Here is a 27,588-nt window from a genome sequence, read left to right as displayed (position 1 = left end):
TTGATCAAAACAGGTTTTGAATTGAGTTATACATTGATACAGTGTATTCGATATTGTCATTTCAGATTTGATATGGACAGATTTGACTTCGAGACTCCGACTTTGTCAGACCAAGAAGAAAAGGTATAAACCAATGTTGATTCGGGATTTCACAACTCGACTTTGATTTGACTTGAGTTTCCCTAAATCACATACTTTATTTTATTGCATTGATATCTGCAGTTATGAAATTGATATGTGTGGTCTATTGATTCATAGACAGAGCATGTATTGAGTCATAGGCTGATTCGCCTAGTCTTTGGCTGACTCGCCAAGTCTTCGGCTGATTCGCCAAGACACTGGACGTTTAGTTTATATCGATGTCGCTTAGGGGTTGATTCATTCCTATCGCTGAGATTCGATACATAAGACAATGTCCAGAAACCGGGATCCCTATATTAGGAATGAGTCGAGTCTGAGTCTAAGAGTTACAGGATGAGATTTACTGGTTGATACCGATTGATATTCCTGATTATGGTACATGTTCAGAGTATGATTTACAGTTTGATATTGATTCATGTTTCTGATTATGATACATGTTATGAATATCTGTTTTATGCTGTTATATCTGTTTATATGAAATGCATGCATACTTGGTTTATACTGAGAATATAATTCTCACCGGAGTTATCCGACTGTTGTCTTGTTTGTATGTGTGCATGACAACAGGTGGGACAGGATCGGGATCAGGAAGAGGAAGAGAGATTCAGAATTTAGCGTGGAGATCCGGACTTAGAATAGAGTGGTTTCAGTACTTGATATAGTGACGAAACTTTAGTGGAAATAAATAAATGTTGTACAATTGTACCTTTATTTTGACATGTATATTAGATCGAATACATTACGTTTCCGCACTTGCATTTTTAAAAAAAAAATTATGCCCCACATTTCTTAATTGTTATATTGATTCTTAATAATGATTAAGAAGACAAATTAGGTTCGGGTCCCCACATCTTATTTGGCCTCTGGCCCTTAGCCCTGGTTCACACCCTACCTCTTGATGTCTAGATCATGCCATGGTCAAACAAATGGCCGTTGGAATGGTCCATGACAGCAAGAACCGCTGCAACATCCAACGCGCAGAATTAGTGCTCGGATGGGACGTATGGTTTGTTTTTTGTGTGATTCGAATTGTGACTGGCCTAGGGCCCTTAGCCATGGTTCCAACCATTCCTTAGGATGTTGGTAAGAGGTTATGGTCGGTGGTTCAAGCCCCAATGGCCATTAGCTTCGCAAACGACGCAAAGAAATCACTCACGCACGCTGCTGTATTTTTGAGAGCAAGGGTGCTGCAGGTTCAGAGGTGTATTTCGGGTTCTTGGTTGGCTTTTAGCCTATGGCCTTGGACTGGACAGTACCTCATCGAGTTCGGAAGGCCTTGTTTTTGTCCCTTTGTGATTCGGTTAAGTTTAGAGGTCGTACGAGAATTTACGGTGCAATGTGCCAAAGTGACCCTCGAAAGAGCGTTTCATATTTTGGCCTCCATTCACTAAAATTCAAAGTACTATAATTTTAGGAGCATTATTTCATCATTTTAGGTGTATTTTAATCATGACTAAATGATGGTTCGGTGTTGGTTCGGGTTGGCACGGAGTCATGATTAAATACCTATTCATTGGGCGCAATTGTCTCGTTTTTGGATTCAATTACAAAGTTGGTGAAGTTAAATCATTTGCATATTTTCATGTTATATTTAGGTCGCAGCGAGCCTGGGAACGATCCAATCCATATGGTAAAATTAATATAGGACATTTAATTACTTTATTTAATTATATTACGTGCAAAAATATAAAATATTCTTATTTTTTTTAGAATTATGCGATATTGCTTGTGGCACTTCACTATCATGGTTTCACCCGGTTGTCACTTACCGGTTCAGTTCAGTTCATCCCGGTGGTCACTTACCGGTCCCACCCAGTATACTGTTGCATTAGTCTGATCAGACGATTATTAATTCACCCGGTGGTCACTTACCGGTCAGTTCAGTTCAGTTCAGTGCAGGGGCCACTTGCGTAGACCATAATCTCACCAGAAAATTATTACGTGCTACTTAATTACAGGGCTCTATAGAGCAAACATTTTCACTATGGTTTTCAGTTCAGTTATGCAAGTATCATAATTAATCATGACACGATATTTTACGTTATGCCTCATGACATGATATTTTCACTTGCATGGGATTTTATTATTTATTTACTCGTTATTTACGATATATTCATGCTGAGTCTTTAAACTCACTAGACTTGATTGTTGTAGGTACTGATGACGTCGGGACCGAGGGCGAGGACCAGTGAGCTAGCTTGGGTCGGCAGTAGTGGAACCCGATGACCTCATTTTCAGCATTTATCATTTATTGCTCAAATATTTTTACCCGTCGTTGGATTATGTTAAACGGTTATTTTTGCAAACAATAATTTCTTCCGCTGCTATTTTGAATATTAAACTTTATTTATCAGTTTATTTTATGAATGAGATATTTTAATTATTTAAAAAAAAAGAAAATATTTAATTTTTCCGCAAATTTCCAAACACGAATTTTCGGGCCTATATACATACGCCTCAAGACAGCTGAAACCACACAAAACAAGGTACCATTTGCATGATTTGGAGTTGGCAGCCATTATCTTTGCCTTGAAAATATGGCGACATTATTTGTATAGTACCTCGTTTATGATTTATGTGGATCATAAGAGTTTGAGACTTTTTTTTACACAGACAGAGTTGAATATGAGACATAGACGGTTGTTAGATCTGTTAAAGGATTATGACTGTGAAATTGAATATCATCCTGGTCGAGCCAATCTTACAGTTGATGCATTGAGTCGTAAAGTGAGCTGTACTGCAGAGGATGTGAGTTGTTTATCAGCTATGATGATGTCTTGTTGTTCCTTGGGATATGATTTTGATATCTCGACGACTCCTATCCAGGTATCTACCTTATTAGCTGAACCTGATATATATGCTTATATTCGTGATGGACTAATGACAGACAAGAGAGTTCAGCGATGGAAGGAGTTAGTTTCTCATAAACAAGATACTCGTTTTAGAGTGGCTGATGATGGAAGTTTGAGGATGAATGATAGATGGGTAGTTCCTGATACATCTGAGTTGCGTCAGGTCCTGTTGCGGCGTGAACATTGTAGTCAATATTCTATCCACCCTGGTGGCAAAAAGATGTTTAAGGATCTACACTCTCAGTTTTGGTGGAAGGGAATGAAACGTGATGTGATTGATTTTGTACGTCGATGTCTCCATTGTCAACAAATCAAATCCAAGAGGAGAAGGCCATGAGGTGAATTGAGGAGTTTAGAAGTACCGACTTGGAAAAGGGAGGACATATCGATAGATTTTGTAACTCATTTGCCAAGAATCACTGGAACTATCGATGCTATTTGGGTGATTTTTGATCGATTGACGAAAGTTGCACATTTTATACCCTATAGAATGAGTAGTACGTACTTGACGATGGCACAGTTCTATATACGAGAGATCGTACGGTTGCATGGGATTCTAGTGTCTATTATATCTTATAGAGATCCTCGGTTTACTTCTCATTTTTGGGAAGGATTACAGATTGCAATGGGGACAGAGTTGAGATTGAGTACAGCTTATCATCCCCAAACAGATGGTCAGACTAAGCGTACTATTTAGATGCTGGAGGATATGTTGCATGCTTATGTTATGGATTTCAAATCTATTTGGCAGTCATTTATTCCATTGGTGGAGTTTTTGTATAACAATAGTTATCAGAGTAGTATTCAGATGGCTCCATTTGAGGCATTGTATGGGAGACGTTGTAGATCTCCGTTATACTGGGATGATGTCGATCGAGCTGCAGTTACCGGTCCTGATATGATTCATGAGATGGAACAGAAAGTAAAGTTGATACAACAGCGATTGAAAGCAGCTCAAGATAGACAGGCCGCATATGCCAATAAAAGACGAGTATTTTTGAAAGTTTCTCCTTTCCATGGAACAGTGGGATTTGGTATGAAAGGAAAGTTGGCACCGAGATATGTTGGCCCGTATGAGATATTGCAGCGGATAGGAACTTTTATATATTGGCTCTACATCCATCTTTATATGGTATTCATGATGTGTTTCATGTGTCGATGTTGGGGAAGTATGAGCCAGATCCTTCACATGTGTTGGACATTTTAAATGTTCAGTTAGATCCTGATGTTTCTTATGTTGAGAGACCAGTTTATATTTTGGAACGATCCGAACGAAAGTTTCGTAGTAAGATTATACCGATGGTGAAGGTTCAGTGGGAGCATAGATGTGTCGAAGAGGCCACTTGGGAGACAGAGTGGTATATGAGGGAGCTCTACCCATATTTATTTTGATGGTATGACATATCTTTATTTATGCATGTTACTACTGTTGTTGATTAATTTCGGGGTAGAAATTCATTTAAGGGGGGTAGAAATGTAATGTCTAAAGTAAATATCATAATTTATTGATTACTAATGTGGTATTATTAAATAATTAACGATTTATAAAAAATGAAATATGACATATATTGGTCATATGAAGTCCAAATGATTTGAAATTTGGATAGAACATAGAAAATTCAAAGATATAGAAGTTTCATGTTTTGAGTTTTGGAAAATTTGATCGTTTGATTGGTCCAAACGGATATACCGGTGTTAAAATGTTAAATATTATATATTATATTATATTATTAATATAATATTTAAAAAAAGAGATAACTTTAAAAAGCTTAAACGGTGAAAGATTTCTTTCATTTTACATAGAGGAACATAGAGATAAGAGAAGAAATAGAAAAGGTTTTGAATTTTTCTTTTCGATCTTGTGACTTATCGATTTATCCAATCGATGAATCGACTTCAGTTCTGGAATCGTTGACACGTCTTCGATTTGAGGTATAAATTTTATAGTTTTGGTGATGTTTGAAATTCGTCGATTTCTGAAATAAATCTGATAAATTGTTAAATCATACTGAAATTGAAGATTGTTGAAAAGTGTATGATTTTAACGAAGTAGAGAAGATTATAGTGGTGTTATTTTTAATTATTCCTAATTTATTATAATTAGGGATTTTTAATCGTTGAATTGAGATTGTAGAGTTGTTTTTCGGTTGTTATTAATTCCGATTATATAATCGGAGTCTACGAAGTATAGGCTGCACGTTGATATAAAGTTTTCGTAATTTCACGGACGTTGAAAAATAGCCTATTATTTGAAGTTAATTAATTAGGGTGTAATTGATGGTAGTATTGTGAAATAAATACACCAGAATATGAAATTGTTGAACGATAAGAATTTATAATCGAGTTTTATATTTTGTTGAATTTATTGTTGTTGGGATATTTTATGTTGTGCATTCAGGCTATTATGATTGTGTTGATATGGTGATAGTGATCTGATAACTGTTGTTGAATTATTTAGATACGTCACAAGCCTCGGGATCAAAGAAATAGCCAAATTTTATATATACTCAATTATTAAGTACGTGTTGACGTACGAGCATACGTTGTTATTATTTAGTATTGATAAATACTATTGTGTCGAATGATGGTAAATCACCGGAATTGGGTGATTTGATATTATATTTGCTGTTGTTTATGATTGTTGATGTTGTTGGTTGTCATTGTTGGGAGACGTCACGTTGATGTTGCTCTTTCAACGATATTGTTGTCGCCGGAGTTAGGGTGCGACGTATCATTGATGTTATTCGTTCGACGATATTGATGTCGCCAGTGTTGGGGTGCGACGTATCGTCGATGTTGTTGTTAGTTTGACGATATTGCTATCGCCGGAGTTGGGGTGCGACGTATCGTCGATTTTATTGTTGCAGTGTGATGTTGTTGAGGTTGTTGATGGCTGGTTGTGCAGAAACGGCAAATGGCGTATTTATGTTATCATTTCAGTTATATCATATATTGTTGTTAATATAACTTTTATGTATTGTGATGATGATTGTTGTATATGCTCACCCTTTTGGGGTTGTTTCTGTTGGACAGGTTACAGGACTATGCCGTGAGACATGATAGTGGTGAAAGACTAGGTGTGTCTAGTCAAACAGTCATGTAAATAATAGTAGATAGAGACAGTATAACTTGTTGTTTTATTTGAGTTGTATGTGTGTATTTATTATACTGTTTCTGCTATACTGACGTAGATAGTGTGGTGATTGCACTTTTTTGTCATATATGCATTATATTATTACATCGTCGAAAAGAAATTTTTTATGCATATGACGTCACATGTTGTATGATTACATGACGAGGTTTGGAGCGCCATACCTAGCGTGGCTAGGACTCTTCCCTGGACCCATAACAGACCCTGGCCGAGCCCACCAACTTAATGGAAACCGAGCTCTATGATCCACCCTTGCCAAGTTTCAGTTCCATCTTGCGTGTTTCATGTTTGTGCAACATTTTGGTGATATTCTAGGGTTCTAAAATCATGTAAAACAATGCTTGATCATAACCTATATCATGGCAGCCGCTTAACACATACAAAACATGATTTTTTAAATCAAAAACACAATTTTAAAACACATATGCATGAAGTTACGAAAATTCAACTTGTGTGCCATGTTTTTCTTTCAAAATAAGTTTAGATGATTAATAAGGTGTGATAGATGTTGAAGGAAAGAAATATGCATGCCTTTGCGTATTTAACTCACAAATATATGTTGATGATTGCGAAGAACAGTGACGAGGGGACCTTAGCTTGAAACCCTTGAAGCTTTTCGAATTTTTTCTCTTAAAATTATGTGTGTGTGCCGTGTGATATTGAAAGAATTTTGAGTGTGAATTTCTGAAAAGTGGCATGGGGTTTAGGTGTAATGGTGAGGGTTTAACATATTTTATACTTAATTAATCTCATAACAATGCTTAGGCATATTAAGCATACAAATTAGGCTCATTAGTGCTTACTTATAATATTGAAAATAGTTTTGTTTAAATAAGTTTGTGAATTTATTAGCCGGGTTGCCAAAACGTTTGTATTTTTGTTGAAAAACTAACACCGATAAAATTTGCGTTCCGGCGTATAAAATCACCTCAAAATCCCTTATTTTCAAAAATGTGTAAAAGCATCAACCATTTTTTTAAATAATTAAAATTAATTATTTAATAAAAACATTTTACATTTTTCAGCCCTCGGTCTCCGTTCCTCGATCGCAACTCGAATAATCCTTAAAAATACAGTTTTATGCATAATGACAATAAAATCATATTTAGCAAATAATCATGCATGTCACATAATCAATTAAGTAATTAAAATCAATTAATTAGCCATTTTTCATATTTCTTAGGTTTGCATGCAGTTGAATCACGTCGTCTATAATTTTTGACCTTACAGTGCATGTGTGTGAGGCGTGGGTGCGTGTGTGTGTGAGGCATGGGTGTGTGTGTGTAGTGACCCGTTCCAGAATCACCTACTAATCAAGAACTAAGCATGCAATTAACCTAATTAACAATAATCAGAGATAACAGCGGAAAAGTCAACAAAAATACCGATAAACTAAACCAACCAGCTACTCAACGTCCTCCTCCTGCTCCTCCTGAGCTGTCCAACCTGAGGCCTGCCCCGTGGGAATGGGGTGTCCAAGAATAAACAAAACCGAGGACGTGAGCGATAAGAACGCCCAGTACAAAAGTATGAGTATACAGACCTATATGAAATGCACATGCTATGATCATGATACCGGGGTAGTCAAGTAACAGGAGTCACAAAGGAAAGGATCTCAACAATGCTCAGTCTAGAGGCGCCAAGTGGATAGTGCCGCGCGGTACACCTCTGGGTCACTGCATCCACTACAAGACGGACGTGGACCTAAAATGTCCCGGACCACCGAAGCCCTCCCGACCCGTCGGCCACTGTGTACTCTCGGTGTCCATGCGTCCACAAGACAGGGCTGAGCGGCCCCAAGATATAGCTTATCTCGAAAGAGATACAGCTCAACAGTAAAGGCTATCTCGAAGGAGGTACGGCTCAACATGAAATGCAACGTACAGTAATAAACGTGACATAATAGCATGCATCATATGACATATATCAATGCACCACATAATCATGCAACACATATAAGAATGTATACTCAACCAGGATATCTCGGATAGTACTTTCGTACCTCTATCACAGCAATCCTAATCCACTGGAACAACCAGACAACAGGTCTAATCCAAGCCTATTCATCAAGAGCATACCCAATGAACAATACTACAATGCTCGGCTAGCAAAACCAGTACTCCCTAGTACTATCAAAGGTTTAGGGTTTACCTTCGTCCGTCGACAGCCCTTTGATGTCGATTGCCTCGAAACTCCGGCGCTGCTATGCTACCAATCCCGGCAGCTCTTGGCTATCGCTCGAACAACAACTAGCCCTAGAATCCTTCCAAAACTCTCAAAGAGGAGACTTAACTCAAGGAATGGCAAGTCACAAATGAGAAATCCGGGCACTATTTATAGGCCATGTTCGGATCCTCCGAACACCACTTCGGAACGTCCGAACGCTACGTGTCCATTGGCTCTTGACAGCTCATGATCGGATCCTCCGATCATACACTTCGGACCGTCCGAACATGCACGTGTCCAGCTGCTCTTGACACCTCATGATCGGATCCACCGAACCTACACTTCGGAACGTCCGAACTCCCACGTGTCGATCAACTCTTGACACCTAATGGTCGGATCCACCGAACCCACTTCGGACCTTACGAACTCTTCGGTGCTTCCGAACCATCTTCGGTCCGTCCGATCATGACTCGGTCAAAATTACACATTAAACCTTCTTAATCACCAATAATCCGTTAATTACCCAATTTGGGATTCGGGCTACTACATTCTCCCCCCCTTAAAACGATTTCGTCCTCGAAATCAGGCTTAGAGAATGAACAAAACAAAACAACTCTCCATATCTAAGGGACAACCCATCACTAGACGCTTGGCTAAAACCGAATGACCCATCGGAGTAGAAACGGAAAGAATGACATCTAGAGAAACATGCGGTAACTTATGACGCTTAACAAATCGTCCTGGTCACCCCAACGACCTACACTTCCCTGACTACTCTCATCACCAAAGTGGTCAGCCCTTGCTACAACAAAGAATAGGGAAACTAGTAAATTGGTCAACGGAAATCCCAAAACAGAATCTATATCCCAAAATCGTATGCATGCTCTGATACCATAAATGTAGTGACCCGTTCCAGAATCACCTACTAATCAAGAACTAAGCATGCAATTAACCTAATTAACAATAATCAGAGATAACAGCGGAAAAGTCAACAAAAATACCGATAAACTAAACCAACCAGCTACTCAACGTCCTCCTCTTGCTCCTCCTGAGCTGTCCAACCTGAGGCCTGCCCCGTGGGAATGGGGTGTCCAAGAATAAACAAAACCGAGGACGTGAGCGATAAGAACGCCCAGTACAAAAGTATGAGTATACAGACCTATATGAAATGCACATGCTATGATCATGATACCGGGGTAGTCAAGTAACAGGAGTCACAAAGGAAAGGATCTCAACAATGCTCAGTCTAGAGGCGCCAAGTGGATAGTGCCGCGCGGTACACCTCTGGGTCACTGCATCCACTACAAGACGGACGTGGACCTAAAATGTCCCGGACCACCGAAGCCCTCCCGACCCGTCGGCCACTGTGTACTCTCGGTGTCCATGCGTCCACAAGACAGGGCTGAGCGGCCCCAAGATATAGCTTATCTCGAAAGAGATACAGCTCAACAGTAAAGGCTATCTCGAAGGAGGTACGGCTCAACATGAAATGCAACGTACAGTAATAAACGTGACATAATAGCATGCATCATATGACATATATCAATGCACCACATAATCATGCAACACATATAAGAATGTATACTCAACCAGGATATCTCGGATAGTACTTTCGTACCTCTATCACAGCAATCCTAATCCACTGGAACAACCAGACAACAGGTCTAATCCAAGCCTATTCATCAAGAGCATACCCAATGAACAATACTACAATGCTCGGCTAGCAAAACCAGTACTCCCTAGTACTATCAAAGGTTTAGGGTTTACCTTCGTCCGTCGACAGCCCTTTGATGTCGATTGCCTCGAAACTCCGGCGCTGCTATGCTACCAATCCCGGCAGCTCTTGGCTATCGCTCGAACAACAACTAGCCCTAGAATCCTTCCAAAACTCTCAAAGAGGAGACTTAACTCAAGGAATGGCAAGTCACAAATGAGAAATCCGGGCACTATTTATAGGCCATGTTCGGATCCTCCGAACACCACTTCGGAACGTCCGAACGCTACGTGTCCATTGGCTCTTGACAGCTCATGATCGGATCCTCCGATCATACACTTCGGACCGTCCGAACATGCACGTGTCCAGCTGCTCTTGACACCTCATGATCGGATCCACCGAACCTACACTTCGGAACGTCCGAACTCCCACGTGTCGATCAACTCTTGACACCTAATGGTCGGATCCACCGAACCCACTTCGGACCTTACGAACTCTTCGGTGCTTCCGAACCATCTTCGGTCCGTCCGATCATGACTCGGTCAAAATTACACATTAAACCTTCTTAATCACCAATAATCCGTTAATTACCCAATTTGGGATTCGGGCTACTACAGTGTGTTAGGTGAAAATTTGCTTAATTAATTAACTAACTAATTAGGGATAAATGTGTTTAAATAAATAATTAGTAAAATAATACTACTCTAATTATTCAATACTACACAAAGATTAAATAAAATAATTGAGTACCAAGTTTCAAGATTAAAATCTCAAAATTTTCAAATTGGTATTTGAAAAGCATAAAATCACCTAATAAATTATATTAGGCTATAAAATGCTCAAAATTTCATAAATCATTTAAAATACTAATTTTCTTAACTTGAAATAAAATACCCCATTTTGAAAAATCACCTTATTCGTCACTGGTCTCTTTTCCCGATCCCGCATCGAATATTCGCCTGAAACACAAAACTCAAGAAAATATTAACGTGCATCAGAATAACATGCAATAATTTAAAACATACAAATTAATCAATCATGCCTTGCTAAAAACATTTTAAAATTAAATAAATAATTTGGCAATTTAAAAATGTAAGCGTTTACGTGTACTATTTTGGGCTCTACAATGGACTTTGGGAATTTATAGGAATAATCAGCTCTTGAACCATTTCCCAATCTTTGATCTTCATATGCAGTGATAATATATCTGTGTCCAACTGATCGTAAACTGCTTTGTCATTGAAGGCAGTTAGACTGGTGGGATCATAATTCTTGCGTAGCTGAGCTATTATTTGAGCTAGCTTCTTGGCTCGCATCAGATCAAAAAAATATGGCCTCTTTTCTATTTCCTGAACAGCTGTTGCAGCTTTGACATTCTTAGAACTATGGTTTCCAAAACAACGAATTTATTCGAAACTGATTTCTTCTGTAGTTGCTTGGCAAACACTTCAGGTCTGTTTTTGACCCATTCATTGTAAGTCTTCGACTTCAATTCAGAAAACTCATTTACCTATTTCTAAATTAGGTTGATATGAGTCTGAATGGAGTTGGTTGGTCTGGGCTCTTCAATCATCTTGCCCTTACCTTTCGGGTCAGATAGGACATGAGATATGCTCAGCCCTGAAACAGTTGCATTCACTTTTTCTCGGATAACCACGCCCTTTGGTCTGGCAAAAGGTAGAGTAGTTGGGCCAGTTATGGTGATCGGTGGTGCTTTTACTCCAACAATTTTCTTCTTATCACAAGATTCGGTGATAGTCTTCTCGGATTGAACAGTTGGAGGTAGTAACTGCTGTTCAGTTGAGGAATCAGCTGGAACTACCGAGATTGTATTGCACTGCCTGTTGAGCTCCAGTTTCCCTCAATCTGTCAACAGGGATTGTGTAGTGACCCGTTCCAGAATCACCTACTAATCAGAACTTAAGCATGCAAAATTTAACATTTAAACTGAATCAGGTAAACAGCGGAAAAACAGTAATACAACCCAATCGAATATGTAAGTACAAAAATACTTAAACAACCAGATCGAACTAAATACCAAGAACAAATACCAACAACTACAGGTCAACCTCTGCCAGCTCCCTGTCCACTCCCTCCTGGACCGTCCAACCTGAGACCTGCCCCATCGAATAGGGTGTCCAAAACAGAGATAAACCGAGGACATGAGCATAAAACGCTCAGCACCGAAAGCATGAGTATACAAGACTATGACATGCATGTATGCAATATGTACTGGATACCAGGATCTGGGTATATCGAATTACTGCTCAGGTAAATGACGTCAAGGTATGTAGCACTCTGCGCCGTCGCACCAGGAGGTGGCTCCCATACCAAAATAAACCTGTGGATATACCGGTGACCTGACCACCGTCGGCCAACGGGGTCCAACCATCCACAACAAACGAGGGCTGAGCACCCTCTCAACAGGCTATCTCAAAAATAGTCAGGCTCAACATGATTATGCAAATGCCGCATAATAAACCATGCATCATATGACAGATAATAATGCAACATATAAACATGCAACACATAGTAAAGCATACTCAATCCTGCTATCTCGGATAGTACTTTCGTACCTCAAATCAGTAGATCCTAGCAATCAGCCCTAGAATCAAGCCTACGTCCGTAGTCAGCCCACTGATGTCGCTAGCTCCCAACTAGAGCACAGCTCCGCTACAAAACCAGTAGCTCCCCGCTAGTGCCTAAACCTCGGGAAAAGACTAGAAACCCATCAGAAACGACTAAAACGCTCTGGAACACTCAGAATTGGCGAGTAACAAATGAAACCTCGCGCCTCTATTTATAGACAACGATCGGAAGATCCGATCCACTTCGGAAGATCCGATCCGGCACACTTCGGACGATCCGAACTCTGATCGGACGATCCAAACTTTGCATGTCTTCCACGTGTCCAGACACCTGTCTTCGGACGATCCGAACCCTGATCGGACGATCCGAACTCTGCATGTCTTCCACGTGTCCAGCCACCTGTCTTCGGACGATTCGAACCCTCTTCGGACGATCCGAACCCGCTTCGGACGATCCGAACTCTGTGCGGTCCTTCCGATCCCACCGAAATATAATTAATCCAATAATTAACTCAAATTAGGCATCGGGATACTACATTCTCCCCCCCTAAAAAGGATTTCGTCCGCGAAATCGAGTCTGAAGAATGACAATTCTGAACAACAATACATTCAATCTTAAGAATGAATTACAACTGAAAGTACAACTGAAATTACAATCATTACTGAAAATACTACAACTAGAACAACTCTGGATGCTCTGACCGCATGCGACTCTCTAGTTCCCAAGTAGCTTCTTCAGTACCTCGGCGCTGCCACTGCACTAAGACAAGAGGAATAGTCTTATTCCGCAGTACCTTATCCTTCCGGTCTAAGATCGAAACCGGTCTTTCCACAAAAGACAAATCCGGATTCAGCTGAACTTCTGTCGGATGCAAAACATGAGACTCATCCGCTACGTATCGTCTCAACAAGGACACATGAAACACATTGTGAACACTAGACAGATACGGTGGCAAAGCTAATCTGTAGGCCAAATCTCCCACACATTCTAAGATCTCAAAAGGACCAATGAATCTCGGAGATAGCTTACCCTTGAGTCCAAATCTCAGAATCCTCCGAAAAGGTGATACCTTGAGAAACACTTTCGCGCCTGCATCAAAATGAAGAGGTCTGCGCTTGGTGTTCGCATAACTCGCTTGTCGATCCTGAGCAGTCTTAATCCGCTGTTTGATCACAAGAACTTTGTCCATGGCCTGCTGAATCAATTCTGGACCCTCGACCTGTCGTTCTCCGACTTCTTCCCAGAACAGAGGAGTACGACAACGTCGACCATACAATGCTTCAAACGGAGACATACCAATACTCCTATGAAAACTGTTGTTGTATGCAAACTCTATCAGCGGCAGATGATCCTGCCAAGCTGGCCCGAAATCCATCACACAAGATCTCAACATATCCTCAAGAGTACGAATAGTCCTCTCTGACTGACCGTCAGTCTCTGGGTGATATGCAGTACTCAAACTCAGGGTAGTGCCCAAAGCTTGCTGAAAGCTGCCCCAAAATCTAGATGTAAATCGAGGATCTCTGTCACTAACGATACTCACGGGCACACCATGAAACCGTACAATCTCCTGAATGTACAACCGTGCCATCCGATCGAAAGTGAAATCTCTGTTATACGGAAGAAAATGGGCAGACTTAGTAAGTCGATCCACTACCACCCAGATAGCATCTCTATTCCCCACAGACATAGGCAAGTGAGTCACGAAGTCCATCGTGATATGCTCCCACTTCCACTCCGGAATAGGAAGATTCTGCAACAAACCTCCAGGTCGTCGATACTCAGCCTTCACCTGCTGACAGACAAGGCACTTGGAGACATACTGATAAACATTACGTTTCATACCTTTCCACCAAAATGGAGTCCTCAAATCCTTATACATCTTGTTGCTCCCTGGATGAACACTCAACTTGCTACGATGAGCCTGGGACAAAATCTCCTCCCTCAAAGTGTCATCTTCCGGTACAACAACACGACCAGATAAGCACAAAAGACCCTCGGACTGATAGTGGAATCCAGAAGTATTATCTCCATCAGCCAACCGAGCTAATTTCTGAACCTTAGAATCAGACATCTGAGCATCTCTAATCCGAGAATACAAAACTGGCTCGGACAAAATAGTAGCTATACGGATACTCTCTGTTCCCTTCCGATGCTTACAATTGAATCCCATCGAACAGAAATCCTGAATAATCCCAGATACAGCACAAGTCTGAAGAGCAGATAACCTCACTTTGCGACTAAGAGCATCGGCCGTGAGATTCGCAGATCCTGGATGATACTTGATCTCACAATCGTAATCCTTGAGTAGATCCACCCAACGACGCTGACGCATGTTCAACTCAGCCTGAGTGAACAGATACTTCAAACTCTTATGATCGGTGAAAATCTCAAATCGCTCACCATACAAATAATGGCGCCAGATTTTCAAAGCAAAAACGATCGCTGCTAATTCCAGATCATGAACAGGATAGTTTTCCTCATGAGGCTTTAACTGTCTAGACGCATAAGCAATCACATGCTCATTCTACATCAGAACACACCCTAGTCCCTGTAAAGAGGCATCGGTGTAAACACTGAAACCACCAGATCCAGACGGTAAAGCCAAAACAGGCGCAGATGTCAAACGTCTGCGAAGTTCCAAGAAACTCTCTTCGCACTCTGATGTCCATTCAAATGAAACATCTTTCCGAGTGAGCTGAGTGAGTGGCCTAGCAATCTGAGAGAAGTTGACAATGAAACGGCGATAATACCCAGCCAATCCCAGAAAACTGCGGATCTCGGCTACTGTCGTCGGACGCGACCAGTTCAATACCGCTTCCACCTTACTTGGGTCAACTGAAACTCCCTCGCTAGAAATGACATGACCAAGGAATACAACCCTGTCAATCCAAAACTCACATTTACTCAACTTCGCATAAAGCTGATTCTCGCGAAGTGTCTGTAAAATAATCCTTAAGTGTTGTGCGTGTTCTTGCTGATCATGCGAATAGATTAAGATATCATCTATAAACACCACAACAAACTTATCCAAGAATTCCCGAAAAACCCGATTCATCAGATCCATAAAAACTGCTGGTGCATTCGTCACCCCAAAAGGCATAACCAGAAACTCATAATGCCCATACCGGGTCCTGAATGCAGTCTTCGATATATCTCCCTGATGAACTCGAAGCTGATGATAACCAGACCTTAAATCAATCTTGGAATACACAGAGGTACCTTGCAGTTGATCAAATAAATCATCAATCCGTGGCAACGGATACTTATTCTTTATCGTCGCACGATTCAACTGCCGATAATCTATGCAGAGCCGCATAGAACCATCCTTCTTTTTGACAAAAAGAACTGGTGCTCCCCACGGGGACACACTGGGTCGAATATACCCCTTGTCAAGAAGATCCTGCAACTGCTGTTTCAATTCTTGCATCTCCGATGGAGCTAAACGATAAGGAGCTCTAGAGATTGGTGCCGTGCCTGGCACTAAATCAATGCCGAAATCCACTTCCCGAACGGGAGGAAAACCAGGAATCTCCTCGGGAAAAACATCCGGAAAATCGCAAACCACTGGAATGTCACTGATACCGACACTATCTGCGGACGAATCGATAGCATAGATAAGGTAGCCTTCCCCGCCCGACTCTAAAGCACGACAGGCTTTCAGAGCAGAAACCACAGGCATCGGGGGTCGCGCTCCCTCTCCATAGAAAAACCAACTGTCGCCCTCAGCTGGACGAAACTGCACAAACTTTTGATAACAGTCCACAGTAGCTCTAAACACAGTCAGCACATCTATTCCCAGAATGCAATCAAAATCCTCCATCACAAGAATCATCAAATTAGCAGTTAAAGCATTATCCTCAAACTCTAGAGGACAACCCAAAACAAGACGTTTAGCTAGCACCGAATGACCCATCGGCGTGGAAACAGATACCACAACGTCCAAAGAAGTGAAAGGTAACTTATGACGCTTAGCAAATCTCGCAGATATGAATGAATGAGATGCACCAGTGTCAATGAGAACGTAAGCAGGTAATCCACATAATAAAAACACACCTGCGATAACTCTCTCGTTCTCCTCAGCCGCCTGATCCTGGTTAAGAGCAAAGACCTGCCCTTGAGTACGCGGTCGGAGGTTAGAACCCTGAGTAGACTGTCCCTGCTGTGGCCTCTGATGAACTGAAGCCTGAGAACCAGATCCTGATCCTCCGCCCGTCTGTGGACAATCTCTCTTCATGTGGCCCATCTCACCGCACTTGTAACAAGCACCCGCAACCTTGCGACAACGCTCCGTCGGATGATCCTTCCCGCAATGCTGACACGGGCCCTTCTTCTTCCCAAAATGGTGAATTCCTCCAGATCCAGAGGAAGAAGAGGTAGATCCAGCCTTCTTAAATGCTTGGGCGCGGGGACCCAAAGAACTAGTAGGACGAGCAGACTGCATGGCTCGACCTCTCAGCAAACTGCCCTCAGCTTGGCGACAACGATTCACAAGACCCTCATACGATGTCGGATCATCGCAGACAACAACCCGATCATAAATCTCCTGATTGAGGCCCTGAAGAAAATGGTTATACTTGGCCATAGCATTGTCACTGACATGCGGAACATACGGAAGCAACTCAAAGAACTTCTGCTGATACTCATCAACAGACAAACTTCCCTGCTTCAGATTGATCAACTCAATCGCCTTGGTCTGCAGAAGAGCTGGCGGAAAGTAAAGCAGCATGAAAGCGGCTCGAAAATCGGCCCAAAGAACTCGACCCTGTCGCTGAACTATCGGTGCAGAGGTAGACCTCCACCACTTACGCGCACCACCCTCCAGCAAGAAATCAAGGGTATCAATCTGCTGCTCCGCCGAGCACTGAAAAGTCTTGAAGCAGCTCTCCATCCTCTCGAGCCAGTTCTCCGCAACATCCGGGGTCTCACCGCCTGAAAGAGGTTTCGGCCCCATCTGCAAGAACCGATGCATACTAAAACTCCGAGGCTCATCACGACGGTGTTGACGACGTTCTCGATGCTCTCGACGACGCTCCCGATCGTCGCGGTCTCCCCAGCGTCCAACGCTGCCATGACTACTAGCATCGTCGTCAAAACCAGACATCTCTTAGCTACAAAAGTTACCAGCGATTAAACCCAAAAGAACAGTTCTAAATCCCAAAATCTTAATGCATGCTCTGATACCATAAATGTAGTGACCCGTTCCAGAATCACCTACTAATCAGAACTTAAGCATGCAAAATTTAACATTTAAACTGAATCAGGTAAACAGCGGAAAAACAGTAATACAACCCAATCGAATCTGTAAGTACAAAAATACTTAAACAACCAGATCGAACTAAATACCAAGAACAAATACCAACAACTACAGGTCAACCTCTGCCAGCTCCCTGTCCACTCCCTCCTGGACCGTCCAACCTGAGACCTGCCCCATCGAATAGGGTGTCCAAAACAGAGATAAACCGAGGACGTGAGCATAAAACGCTCAGCACCGAAAGCATGAGTATACAAGACTATGACATGCATGTATGCAAAATGTACTGGATACCAGGATCTGGGTATATCGAATTACTGCTCAGGTAAATGACGTCAAGGTATGTAGCACTCTGCGCCGTCGCACCAGGAGGTGGCTCCCATACCAAAATAATCCTGTGGATATACCGGTGACCTGACCACCGTCGGCCAACGGGGTCCCACCATCCACAACAAACGAGGGCTGAGCACCCTCTCAACAGGCTATCTCAAAAATAGTCAGGCTCAACATGATTATGCAAATGCCGCATAATAAACCATGCATCATATGACAGATAATAATGCAACATATAAACATGCAACACATAGTAAAGCATACTCAATCCTGCTATCTCGGATAGTACTTTCGTACCTCAAATCAGTAGATCCTAGCAATCAGCCCTAGAATCAAGCCTGCGTCCGTAGTCAGCCCACTGATGTCGCTAGCTCCCAACTAGAGCACAGCTCCGCTACAAAACCAGTAGCTCCCCGCTAGTGCCTAAACCTCGGGAAAAGACTAGAAACCCATCAGAAACGACTAAAACGCTCTGGAACACTCGGAATTGGCGAGTAACAAATGAAACCTCGCGCCTCTATTTATAGACAACGATCGGAAGATCCGATCCATTTCGGAAGATCCGATCCGGCACACTTCGGACGATCCGAACTCTGATCGGACGATCCGAACCTTGCATGTCTTCCACGTGTCCAGACACCTGTCTTCGGACGATCCGAACCCTGATCGGACGATCCGAACTCTGCATGTCTTCCACGTGTCCAGCCACCTGTCTTCGGACGATTCGAACCCTCTTCGGACAATCCGAACCCGCTTCGGACGATCCGAACTCTGTGCGGTCCTTCCGATCCCACCGAAATATAAATAATCCAATAATTAACTCAAATTAGGCATCGGGATACTACAGATTGTTTCCAAAATAGTTGTGGTCTTGGTTCTTCGAGTCCTTGGCTTCTTCAGAATTTTCGAAGAAGGGGTTTTCTCCGATTCAATCTCACTGACAATCAGTTTTCACTTGATTGCCTTCTTCTTAGCCATGTTTTTGAGCTTCTTGACTGATTTGGGAGCTGCTAGCGTCTCAATCTCCTTCTTAATATGGAAAAACTGATCAAGAGATATGTCCATCTTGGTTTTGGGAGGCTGAACATTTTTAACATTGAATACTTTGTATTTGGATGATTTTGTAGAAGAATCATCCACCAAGCCTTTGTTCTTCAGTAGAAAACTTATTGGCACAGCATAGCCTTTGGACTGTTTGGACGATTGAACCATGTTATTTAGAATTTTGAACAATATGGTTGACCTTTTTCGCATCCGTCCATTTACCAGAGTAGCCATTATCTGGAATTTCTCTAGTGTGAGGGCAGCAAAGGAACCTGCCTTGGCTAGAATGCATTTTGCCACGATATCGGCCAGCAACTGATATTCATACTTAAGCTCTTTCTTGGGATCTGATACTTTTATCTTTCTCCCATTAGCAGATAAAATTGTGAGCATCTCTTCTACATCGGCGATTTTCACTTTAGAATAGTGAGAGAGGCCATCAATTGGCAGTTGGAAGATGGAGCTAAATGATTCTTCATCAAGAGTCAACAACTTGCTGTGGAAAGTAGCTGTAATCTTACCTTCAGCTGATAGGAAGCCATTGCTGTAGAAATCCTGAATATCTTTAGAGTAAATTTCTTGAGTGGACAATCCAAGAAATTTCTTCAGTCCGGCAATTTCCAGCTTGAGAAAGACATTGTGAATGGCTTCGTCCTTAACAGAGAGGACGAAGTCGAAATAAATTTCCATAGCATTGAGCATGTATGCTGGAACTTGGCTGTCATTTTAGATTTGAGTATATGTGAACAAGAAAGGCTCTGTAAATTTGATTTGCTCTGAAAATGAAGTGATCGTGAAGAAGCTAAAATGTGGCGAAACAATTACTTATGTTTGTGACTATTCGAATTTTTTGGACACATGTCAGTCCAGGATAAATTGAATAAAATTGTGTGTATGTGCGGTGAAAACGTGGATAGAAGTCTAGTGGAATACGTGGGGCCACGTTTCAAATTACTATTCAATGAATGACATAAATTAAAAGTGTGCTTTTAACAATCACATAACTTAATATGGAATGCTTATCGATTAATCAGTTAACTTATATGATAAGATCAGTTAAGTCAATAACTGAGTGATCGGTTGAAAACTAAATCAGTTGACCAGCTGACTATTGTCTTATCAATTAACCTTTTTAGAATCGACGTTCCCCCTAAATAAGTGCACATAAGTGAATAAAAGAAACTGAGTCTGAATAAATTAAATGCATTCTGTTGACTGATGTCTCTTCGTCTTCTGCTATTTCTTCGGTTATAATCTGTCTATAAATAAGATCAACTTTATTAGATAATAACAGTTAAGCACAAATGGATAGATCGAGTAGTTCCAAAAATCCGAATCCAAGACTTGCAGGAGCGGAGACATGGAAGAAAATCATTGAAGGTTATGTCTTCGATAAGGTCATGTCCACTTGTACTAAGATTCATGACCTTTAGACCATCCAACAAAACAGATTAGTTACCACTGGTAACCGGAAGGCAATTGAGATCGAATACAAGAGGCGACTGCATGTTACCACACTTCGGATCTTGCAACTGACGAAGGTCTCTATCATTTGATGCTTAGGAAAGAGTAGATGGTGCTAGAAAAGATTGTTGTATCAGAAATATTTGGAAGTATTGCCTGCAATGAATTTTCTGATTGGATGTCTCTTTGGCTAGATTCCATTGAGAGAGAAATTACTCGTGTAACAATTGAAAGATATTATCAATAAAATTCCTATTTCCAATTCATTTTTGTTTACGTTTTTCATACTAACTGATGATCAGTTTGATTAAAAAACAATTGACTAACTGAACAATAATTAACACCAACTGACGTAATTAGATTAAAATTATGTCAGCGATCCCCTTCTAATTAAATTGCATTAAAGTAAAATGGCTCTTATCCTTGGAAGATGAATTGTCGTATGACAAATTCATCTCTTCATATGGCTGCAAAGCTAATCAATAAGTGAAAATGAAGAGATTAGTCACAATTTCAGTTGGGTATCTCAGCAAATAGCAAAAAATAACATAACAGCAAATGGACCCTGCAGGTAGTTCTCAACAACCAGATATGGCTGAGGAATTTAAGCAGCCCATTGAAGCTGCGCGAAAGCTGAAGATAGAAGACCTTGTCTTCAAGAAGACTTTGTCAACCTGGTCAAAAATCCAGGAGCTGCAGTCATCCCGAGAGGAAGAACTGAAGGTCACTAAAAGACGAGTGACAACTGAAGCTAAATATATGAGTCGACTTGGTGTTGCTCAAGCTTCAGAAGTTTTCACAGATGAAGGTACCCTTTATCTTATGCTACTCAAAGAGTAGAAGGTTCTGAAAGAGATTGCTCTTTCAGATGAGTTTATGAAGTCTGCCACCGGCAAATTGTACTCCTGGATGAACTTTTGGTTGGAAGCAGTAGAAATAGAAATAACCAATGTAATAGTTAATCGTTTCAATCAATGAAAAGTTTATTTCAGTTAATGTTTGTCTACTTTTTATTATTTCAGCACACTAACTGATACTAATCTTAAAAGAGAGTCAGTGACAGTTAAACAATCTACTAACTGAATTTCAAACTGATATAACAAAGCAAATAATATTAAGACAAATCAATTAAACCAAGAATATTTCTAAATTAAGAAAACTTAGTTTCGGGTAATGGCTTTGTGAAGATTTCAACTGCTTGTTGTTCAATTGAAACGTATTCCAGCCTGATTGCCTTCTTTAGAGCCTGATCTGTGATGAAGTGATGTCTGACATCAATGTGCTTGGTTGTGGAGTGAAGAACTGGATTATGTGTAATCGCAATTGTGCTAGTATTATCACAGAAGATTGGTGATTCTTCTGCAATGACTCCATAGTCTTTAAATTGTTGCTGAATTCAGAGCAGTTGAGCGCGACAACTTCCAGCAGCTAGATATTCTGCTTCAGTTGTGGAAGTTGCTATGGATGTTTGCTTCTTCCTGAACCATGAAATCAGTCTGTCTCCTAGAAACTGGCATGATCCACTGGTGCTTTTATGATCTAGCTTACACCATGCATAATCTACATCTGAATATCCAATTAAATTGAAAGAAGAGTCATTAGCATACCATAAGCCCACATTTTGTGTGCCTTTAAGATATTTCAATATATGTTGGCAACTGAAAAATACGATTGGTTAGGATCAGCATAAAATCTAGCACACATGCAAACAATAAATACAATATCAGGACGACTAGCAGTTAGGTATAATAAAGAACATATTAAACCCATGTAGAGTGTCGTCTCAATTGATATTTCCCCTTCATCATTATCTAATTTGATTGATGAACTCATGGGAGTACTTGCAGCTGAACATGTTTCCATGCCAAATTTCTTGAGCAGTTATTTCGTGTATTTTGTCTGACTGATAAAAATACCAGTTTCCAGTTGCTTCACTTGCAGACCGAGAAAGAACGTCAGTTCACCCATCATACTCATCTCAAAATTTTTCCTGCATTAACTTGGAAAATTTCTCGCATAATTTGGAGTTAGTTTACCCAAAAATAATATCATCAAAAATGATAAATATGATTTACAAAACCTGGTGGTTGTTCCACATATACTTCTTTCTGCAACTGACTATTTAGGAATGCACTCTTGACATCCATTTGGTAGACTTTAAAGTTCTTGAATGAGACATAAGCAAGGAATATTCTGATTGCTTCCAGTCGTGCAACTGGTGCATATGTCTCGTCGTAATCTATCCCTTCTTCTTGCCTATATATTTGTTCTACAAGACTCGCTTTGTTGCACATAACTGAATCTTCTTCGTTCAGTTTGTTTTTGTAAACCCACTTTGTACTTATAATGGCTTTAGAAATGAGTCTTGGAACTTATTCCAGACATTGTTATGGTAAACTGATTTAGCTCTTCTTGCATAGCATTTATCCAGTTGGGATCAGTAAGAGCTTCATCAATTTTCTTTGGTTCCAGTTGGGAAACAAAAGCTGGGTGAATAATTGAATTAATCATTTGCTTCCGAGTTCTTATCAGATCAAATGAATTACCTATTACCAATTCTGGTGGGTGTGATTTCTTCCATCTGTATTCAGCATTGGTTGGATCGATTTCAGCAACTGGTTCAGTTGGTAATTGAACGTTTTCTTCAGTTTCAGTTGCTGCTGCTTCAAAGTTGGTATTTGAATCTCATCATTTTGTTCTACCAACTGATAATCAGGAACAATTTGTTGTTCAACTGATTGATCCAATATAACTGGTTCAGGTGTTTGAAGGAGATTTCGATTGATATGAACTTCTCCTTCATTATCATCCTCCAAACCGATGTCTGTAAAGCGATCAACTAGATCAGTTGGCTTATCATTTAGTGTAGATTCATCAAATAAAACATGAATTGACTCATGTACATTTAAAGTACATTTGTTAAATTCTCTATAAGCTTTGCTAACTGATGAATAACCCAGAAATTTTCCTTCTGCAACTTTGCATCAAATGCTTTTAAATGATTTTTGTCATTATCGTGAATAAAACATCTGCAGCCGAATATTCTGAAGTAATATACCACACTTTTATGTCCATGCTAGATCTCATATGGAGTCTTTAAAGATTTTTTTTTAATCATTGACATGTTCTGAGGGTAACATGCAGTGTTTACTTCTTCTGCCTAAATCTTTGCGAAATACCAGAATCAACAAGCATTGTTCTAGCAGCTTCTTTAAGAGTTCGATTTCTTCTCTCAGCTACACCATTTTGCTGAGGAATTCTTGCTGCTGAGAGCTCATGCTTGATCCCAGTATTTTCTAAATTGTGAAAGATTTTGATTTATGAATTCAGTCCCTCGATCAGACCTTTTTATGTCAATACCAACTGATTTTTCATTTAATAATCTTTTTCAGAGTTTAATAAGTTGTGTATCAGTTTGGTCTTTTGATTTTAAAAAGATAACCCAAGTAAATCTTGAAAAACCATCAACAATTACCAAGGTGTATTTCATTCCCCCAAACTCGTGACTGGTATTGGACCAAAAAGATCCATATGCAGTAATTCTAAGCATCTGGAGGAAGAATTACTACCCTCGTTTTTAAATGAAGATCTTATTTGCTTACCAAACTGAAATGTTGAAAAAAAATTATATTTTGAAAATTCGATCTTAGGCAGACCAGTTACAAGATCATGATTAACTAGATGAGCAGTAGACTTAAAATTTAAGTGGTTCAACCTTTTATGCCATAACCAGTTTTTAAAATATTTTGAAGCTATAAAACAAACTGGTGCATTAAATTGATCAGCCCAACTTACTTTGTAAGTATTCCCAAAACGATTGTCGGTTAAAATAATCTCATCAGTTGAGTTTCTAACTGTACACGTGTGTCTGTTGAACTGAACTGAGAATATTTTATGGCATAACTAACTAATGCTAATCAAGTTATAATTCAAATTCTCAACTAGTAAAACATCTTTAATAACAAAGTTATTGTAGGACCGAGCGCTTGCCGCTTTATCAAAAGCTATAGCTGGTGGTAATGGTGCAACTCAAATTTTTAAACTGCACAGCAGCTCAAGCACCACGGTTGTGGGGACCCGGGCTCTAACTCAATTCTTTTGGGATTTAATTGGATCTTTGCTCGAAAATATGGATCAAAAATTTGCTTTTAATATTAATTCAAATGTATAACTAAAGCATATCATGTCTTTAACTGAAATAAACAACATAATGTACATACATGTCTGTCTAGTACAACCATACACCAGTGTTTACATACCAACTACAAACATAGGTGATACAAATCTAAATAGAAACCACTATAAATCTTCCATGCCCGAGATCTCCACGCTATCATCAACCTCTCATCTAGCTCGTGACCCAGATCCTGCCCCACCTGTTGCCATGCACACATACAGACACGACAACAGCCGGATAACTCCGGTGAGAACATATCCCAGTATAAAACATGGATGCATGCAATGTCATAAATCATGTACAAAAGCATAGCATATATCAATTAACATGAATGCAAATCTAAACATGTCGAAGAATACAAATCTGTATTCAACATTTAAATCTTGACTCGACTCATTTCTAATCTAGGGATCCCGGTGTGAATAAGACGGTCTGCCACCTACCCAACCACTCGGGGCGACGGTACGTCTTATTCCTAGACTTCGGTCAACTCTGTATCGAGGGTCTACACATATAGCAAATCTGCTCCTATGCGTCGATACACCGAAACTTCTAGTTTTGGCCAATCTGCCAATATCTCCTATCTCAGGACTCGAATATAAATCAATAAACAAGACATTACATAATCAAATGTAATAACAATCTAGTATGTGATTTAGGGAAACTCGTATCAAGTCTGAATCGAGTTGTGCAATCTCGTGACCACATGAATTATACCTTTCTTGTCGCACTGTCTGTGTCGAGATCTTGAAGCCGGAATGTCACTCTGTCAAGACTAATCTGAAATGACCAGATACAAATGTTTTATATCAAAACACAACTCAAGCAAGTCCTGGAATAATCAATAATCAGTCTCGGTACAAGTTGACGGCATAACGGCGTACTTCTTCGATACCGATAATCTCACAACAATATACTCACTCACAATTACCTCATAATCTCATCAACACCTCAATACACAAGCTGAAATCTATATAATCTTAACATAATACATGCTGAAAGTTCGAATAATAGCATACGGTTTCCGAAAATCAATCCGGTAACGAATATACCAAGCTCAAGATATCAAGAACACATATTCTAACTCAAATCTGAATTCCCCCAACATCCAAAATCTGAATCATGCTGAAAATGAGATATACTTACATCCTTTCGCAGCCAACGATGCAAGGATCGCAAATCCGGCCTCGGAATTAAAATCGAGTAACTAGATCTTTCACAATTCAAAGTTTACTAGGAAGAAAGCTTGAGGAACTTTATGGCTTTGTCTCGGTTCTTTCTTGCTGGAAGGGAAGAAGTGAAGTGTCCTTGCCAAATATATATACAACCTGCCATGTGTCATCGTAAAATTCAAAGGTGGCATTTTCGCATCCAACACCGCAGGTGCGGTCACCCCAGCACCGCGGGTGCGCTCATGTTTCGGCAGGATTTTATTTTTGAAAATACCTCGACCGCGGGTGCGGTCTCACCACCGCGGGTGCGGTCTTGCTAACACCGCGGGTGCGGTGTGGCTTCGCACAAATTCACCAATTTCTTCTCAATGCACCGCGGGTGCTGCCCTTCCTGTACCGCGGGTGCGGTGTGGCTTCGGCCAAACTTCACAATTCTGATTTAAATGTCATGCATTCTTACCTCGACAAGTCTAGCATCAATGCCAATTGATAATTCTCGAGCCTTACATTTCTCCCCCTCTTAGACAAGAGTTCGTCCTCGAACTCGTAAGCAAATAATCATGCAAGTATATACAACACAGTATAATCAAAATTGAAAGGAGGACTCACATGATATAAATAGCTCGGGATGTTTCTGCCTCATATCAGACTCTGTCTCCCAAGTTGCTTCCTCGATGCCATGACGACTCCACTGAACCTTCACAAGCGGAATGGTCTTGATTCTAAGCTGTTTCTCTTTCCGATCAAGAATCTGTATCGGTCTTTCAACATAGCTCAAAGTCTGATCCAGCTCGGCTTCGTCAGGTTGAATGACATGAGAATTATCTGGCATATATCTGCGCAACATCGATACATGAAAAACGTCATGTATATCAGACAATGAAGGAGGAAGAGCAAGTCTGTAAGCTCGATCGCCAATCTTATCAAGGATTTCATATGGACCGACGTATCTAGGAGACAACTTCCCATGTTTGCCAAATCTGACAACGCCTCTGAAAGGAGAAATCTTCAAAAACACTCTGTCTCCCTGCTCGAATACTAACGGTCTGCGTCTGATATTGGCATACTTCGCCTGTCTATCCTGTGCTGTCTTCATTCTCCTCTGAATGATCTTCACTTTCTCGGTCATCTCACGAATCATATCAGGCCCTAACTCCGGTACCTCAGAGATATCATCCCAGTACAACGGAGATCTGCAATTCTTACCATACAAAGCTTCGAACGGTGCCATCTCAATACTAGTCTGATAACTGTTGTTGTATGAAAACTCACACAACGGCAATGAATCTTGCCAACTAGTACCAAAATCTAGTACTACAGCTCTCAGCATGTCCTCTAAAGTCTGGATAGTCCGCTCTGACTGTCCGTCTGTCTGAGGATGATAAGCAGTGCTCAGGTGTAAATTCGTACCCAAAGCCTGCTGCAAGCTGTGCCAAAAGTGAGAAGTAAATCGTGGATCACGATCTGATACGATCGACTTCGGCACACCGTGCAATCTGACGACCTCTCTGACATATAACTCTGCCATCTG

General features: G+C 40.6%; 1 protein-coding gene across 1 annotated transcript; it reads left to right on the top strand.

Annotated features, from left to right (window-relative positions):
* The first annotated feature begins 2,766 nt into the window (after window positions 1–2,766).
* On the top strand, window positions 2,767–6,096 carry LOC140806706 (uncharacterized). Its single transcript, XM_073163250.1, has 4 exons — window positions 2,767–3,276; window positions 3,745–4,125; window positions 4,209–4,351; window positions 6,027–6,096. Exons 1-4 carry the CDS (start codon window positions 2,767–2,769, stop codon window positions 6,094–6,096), a joined length of 1,104 nt encoding a protein of 367 aa, XP_073019351.1.
* The last annotated feature ends 21,492 nt before the right edge of the window (window positions 6,097–27,588 follow it).

Source organism: Primulina eburnea, chromosome 12 (genome assembly GCF_022965805.1).
Source record: "Primulina eburnea isolate SZY01 chromosome 12, ASM2296580v1, whole genome shotgun sequence".
NCBI classification, from domain to species: Eukaryota; Viridiplantae; Streptophyta; class Magnoliopsida; order Lamiales; family Gesneriaceae; genus Primulina; species Primulina eburnea.
The sequence above is the reverse complement of the archived record's forward strand: the minus strand, read 5'-3'. Positions and strand labels throughout refer to the sequence as shown.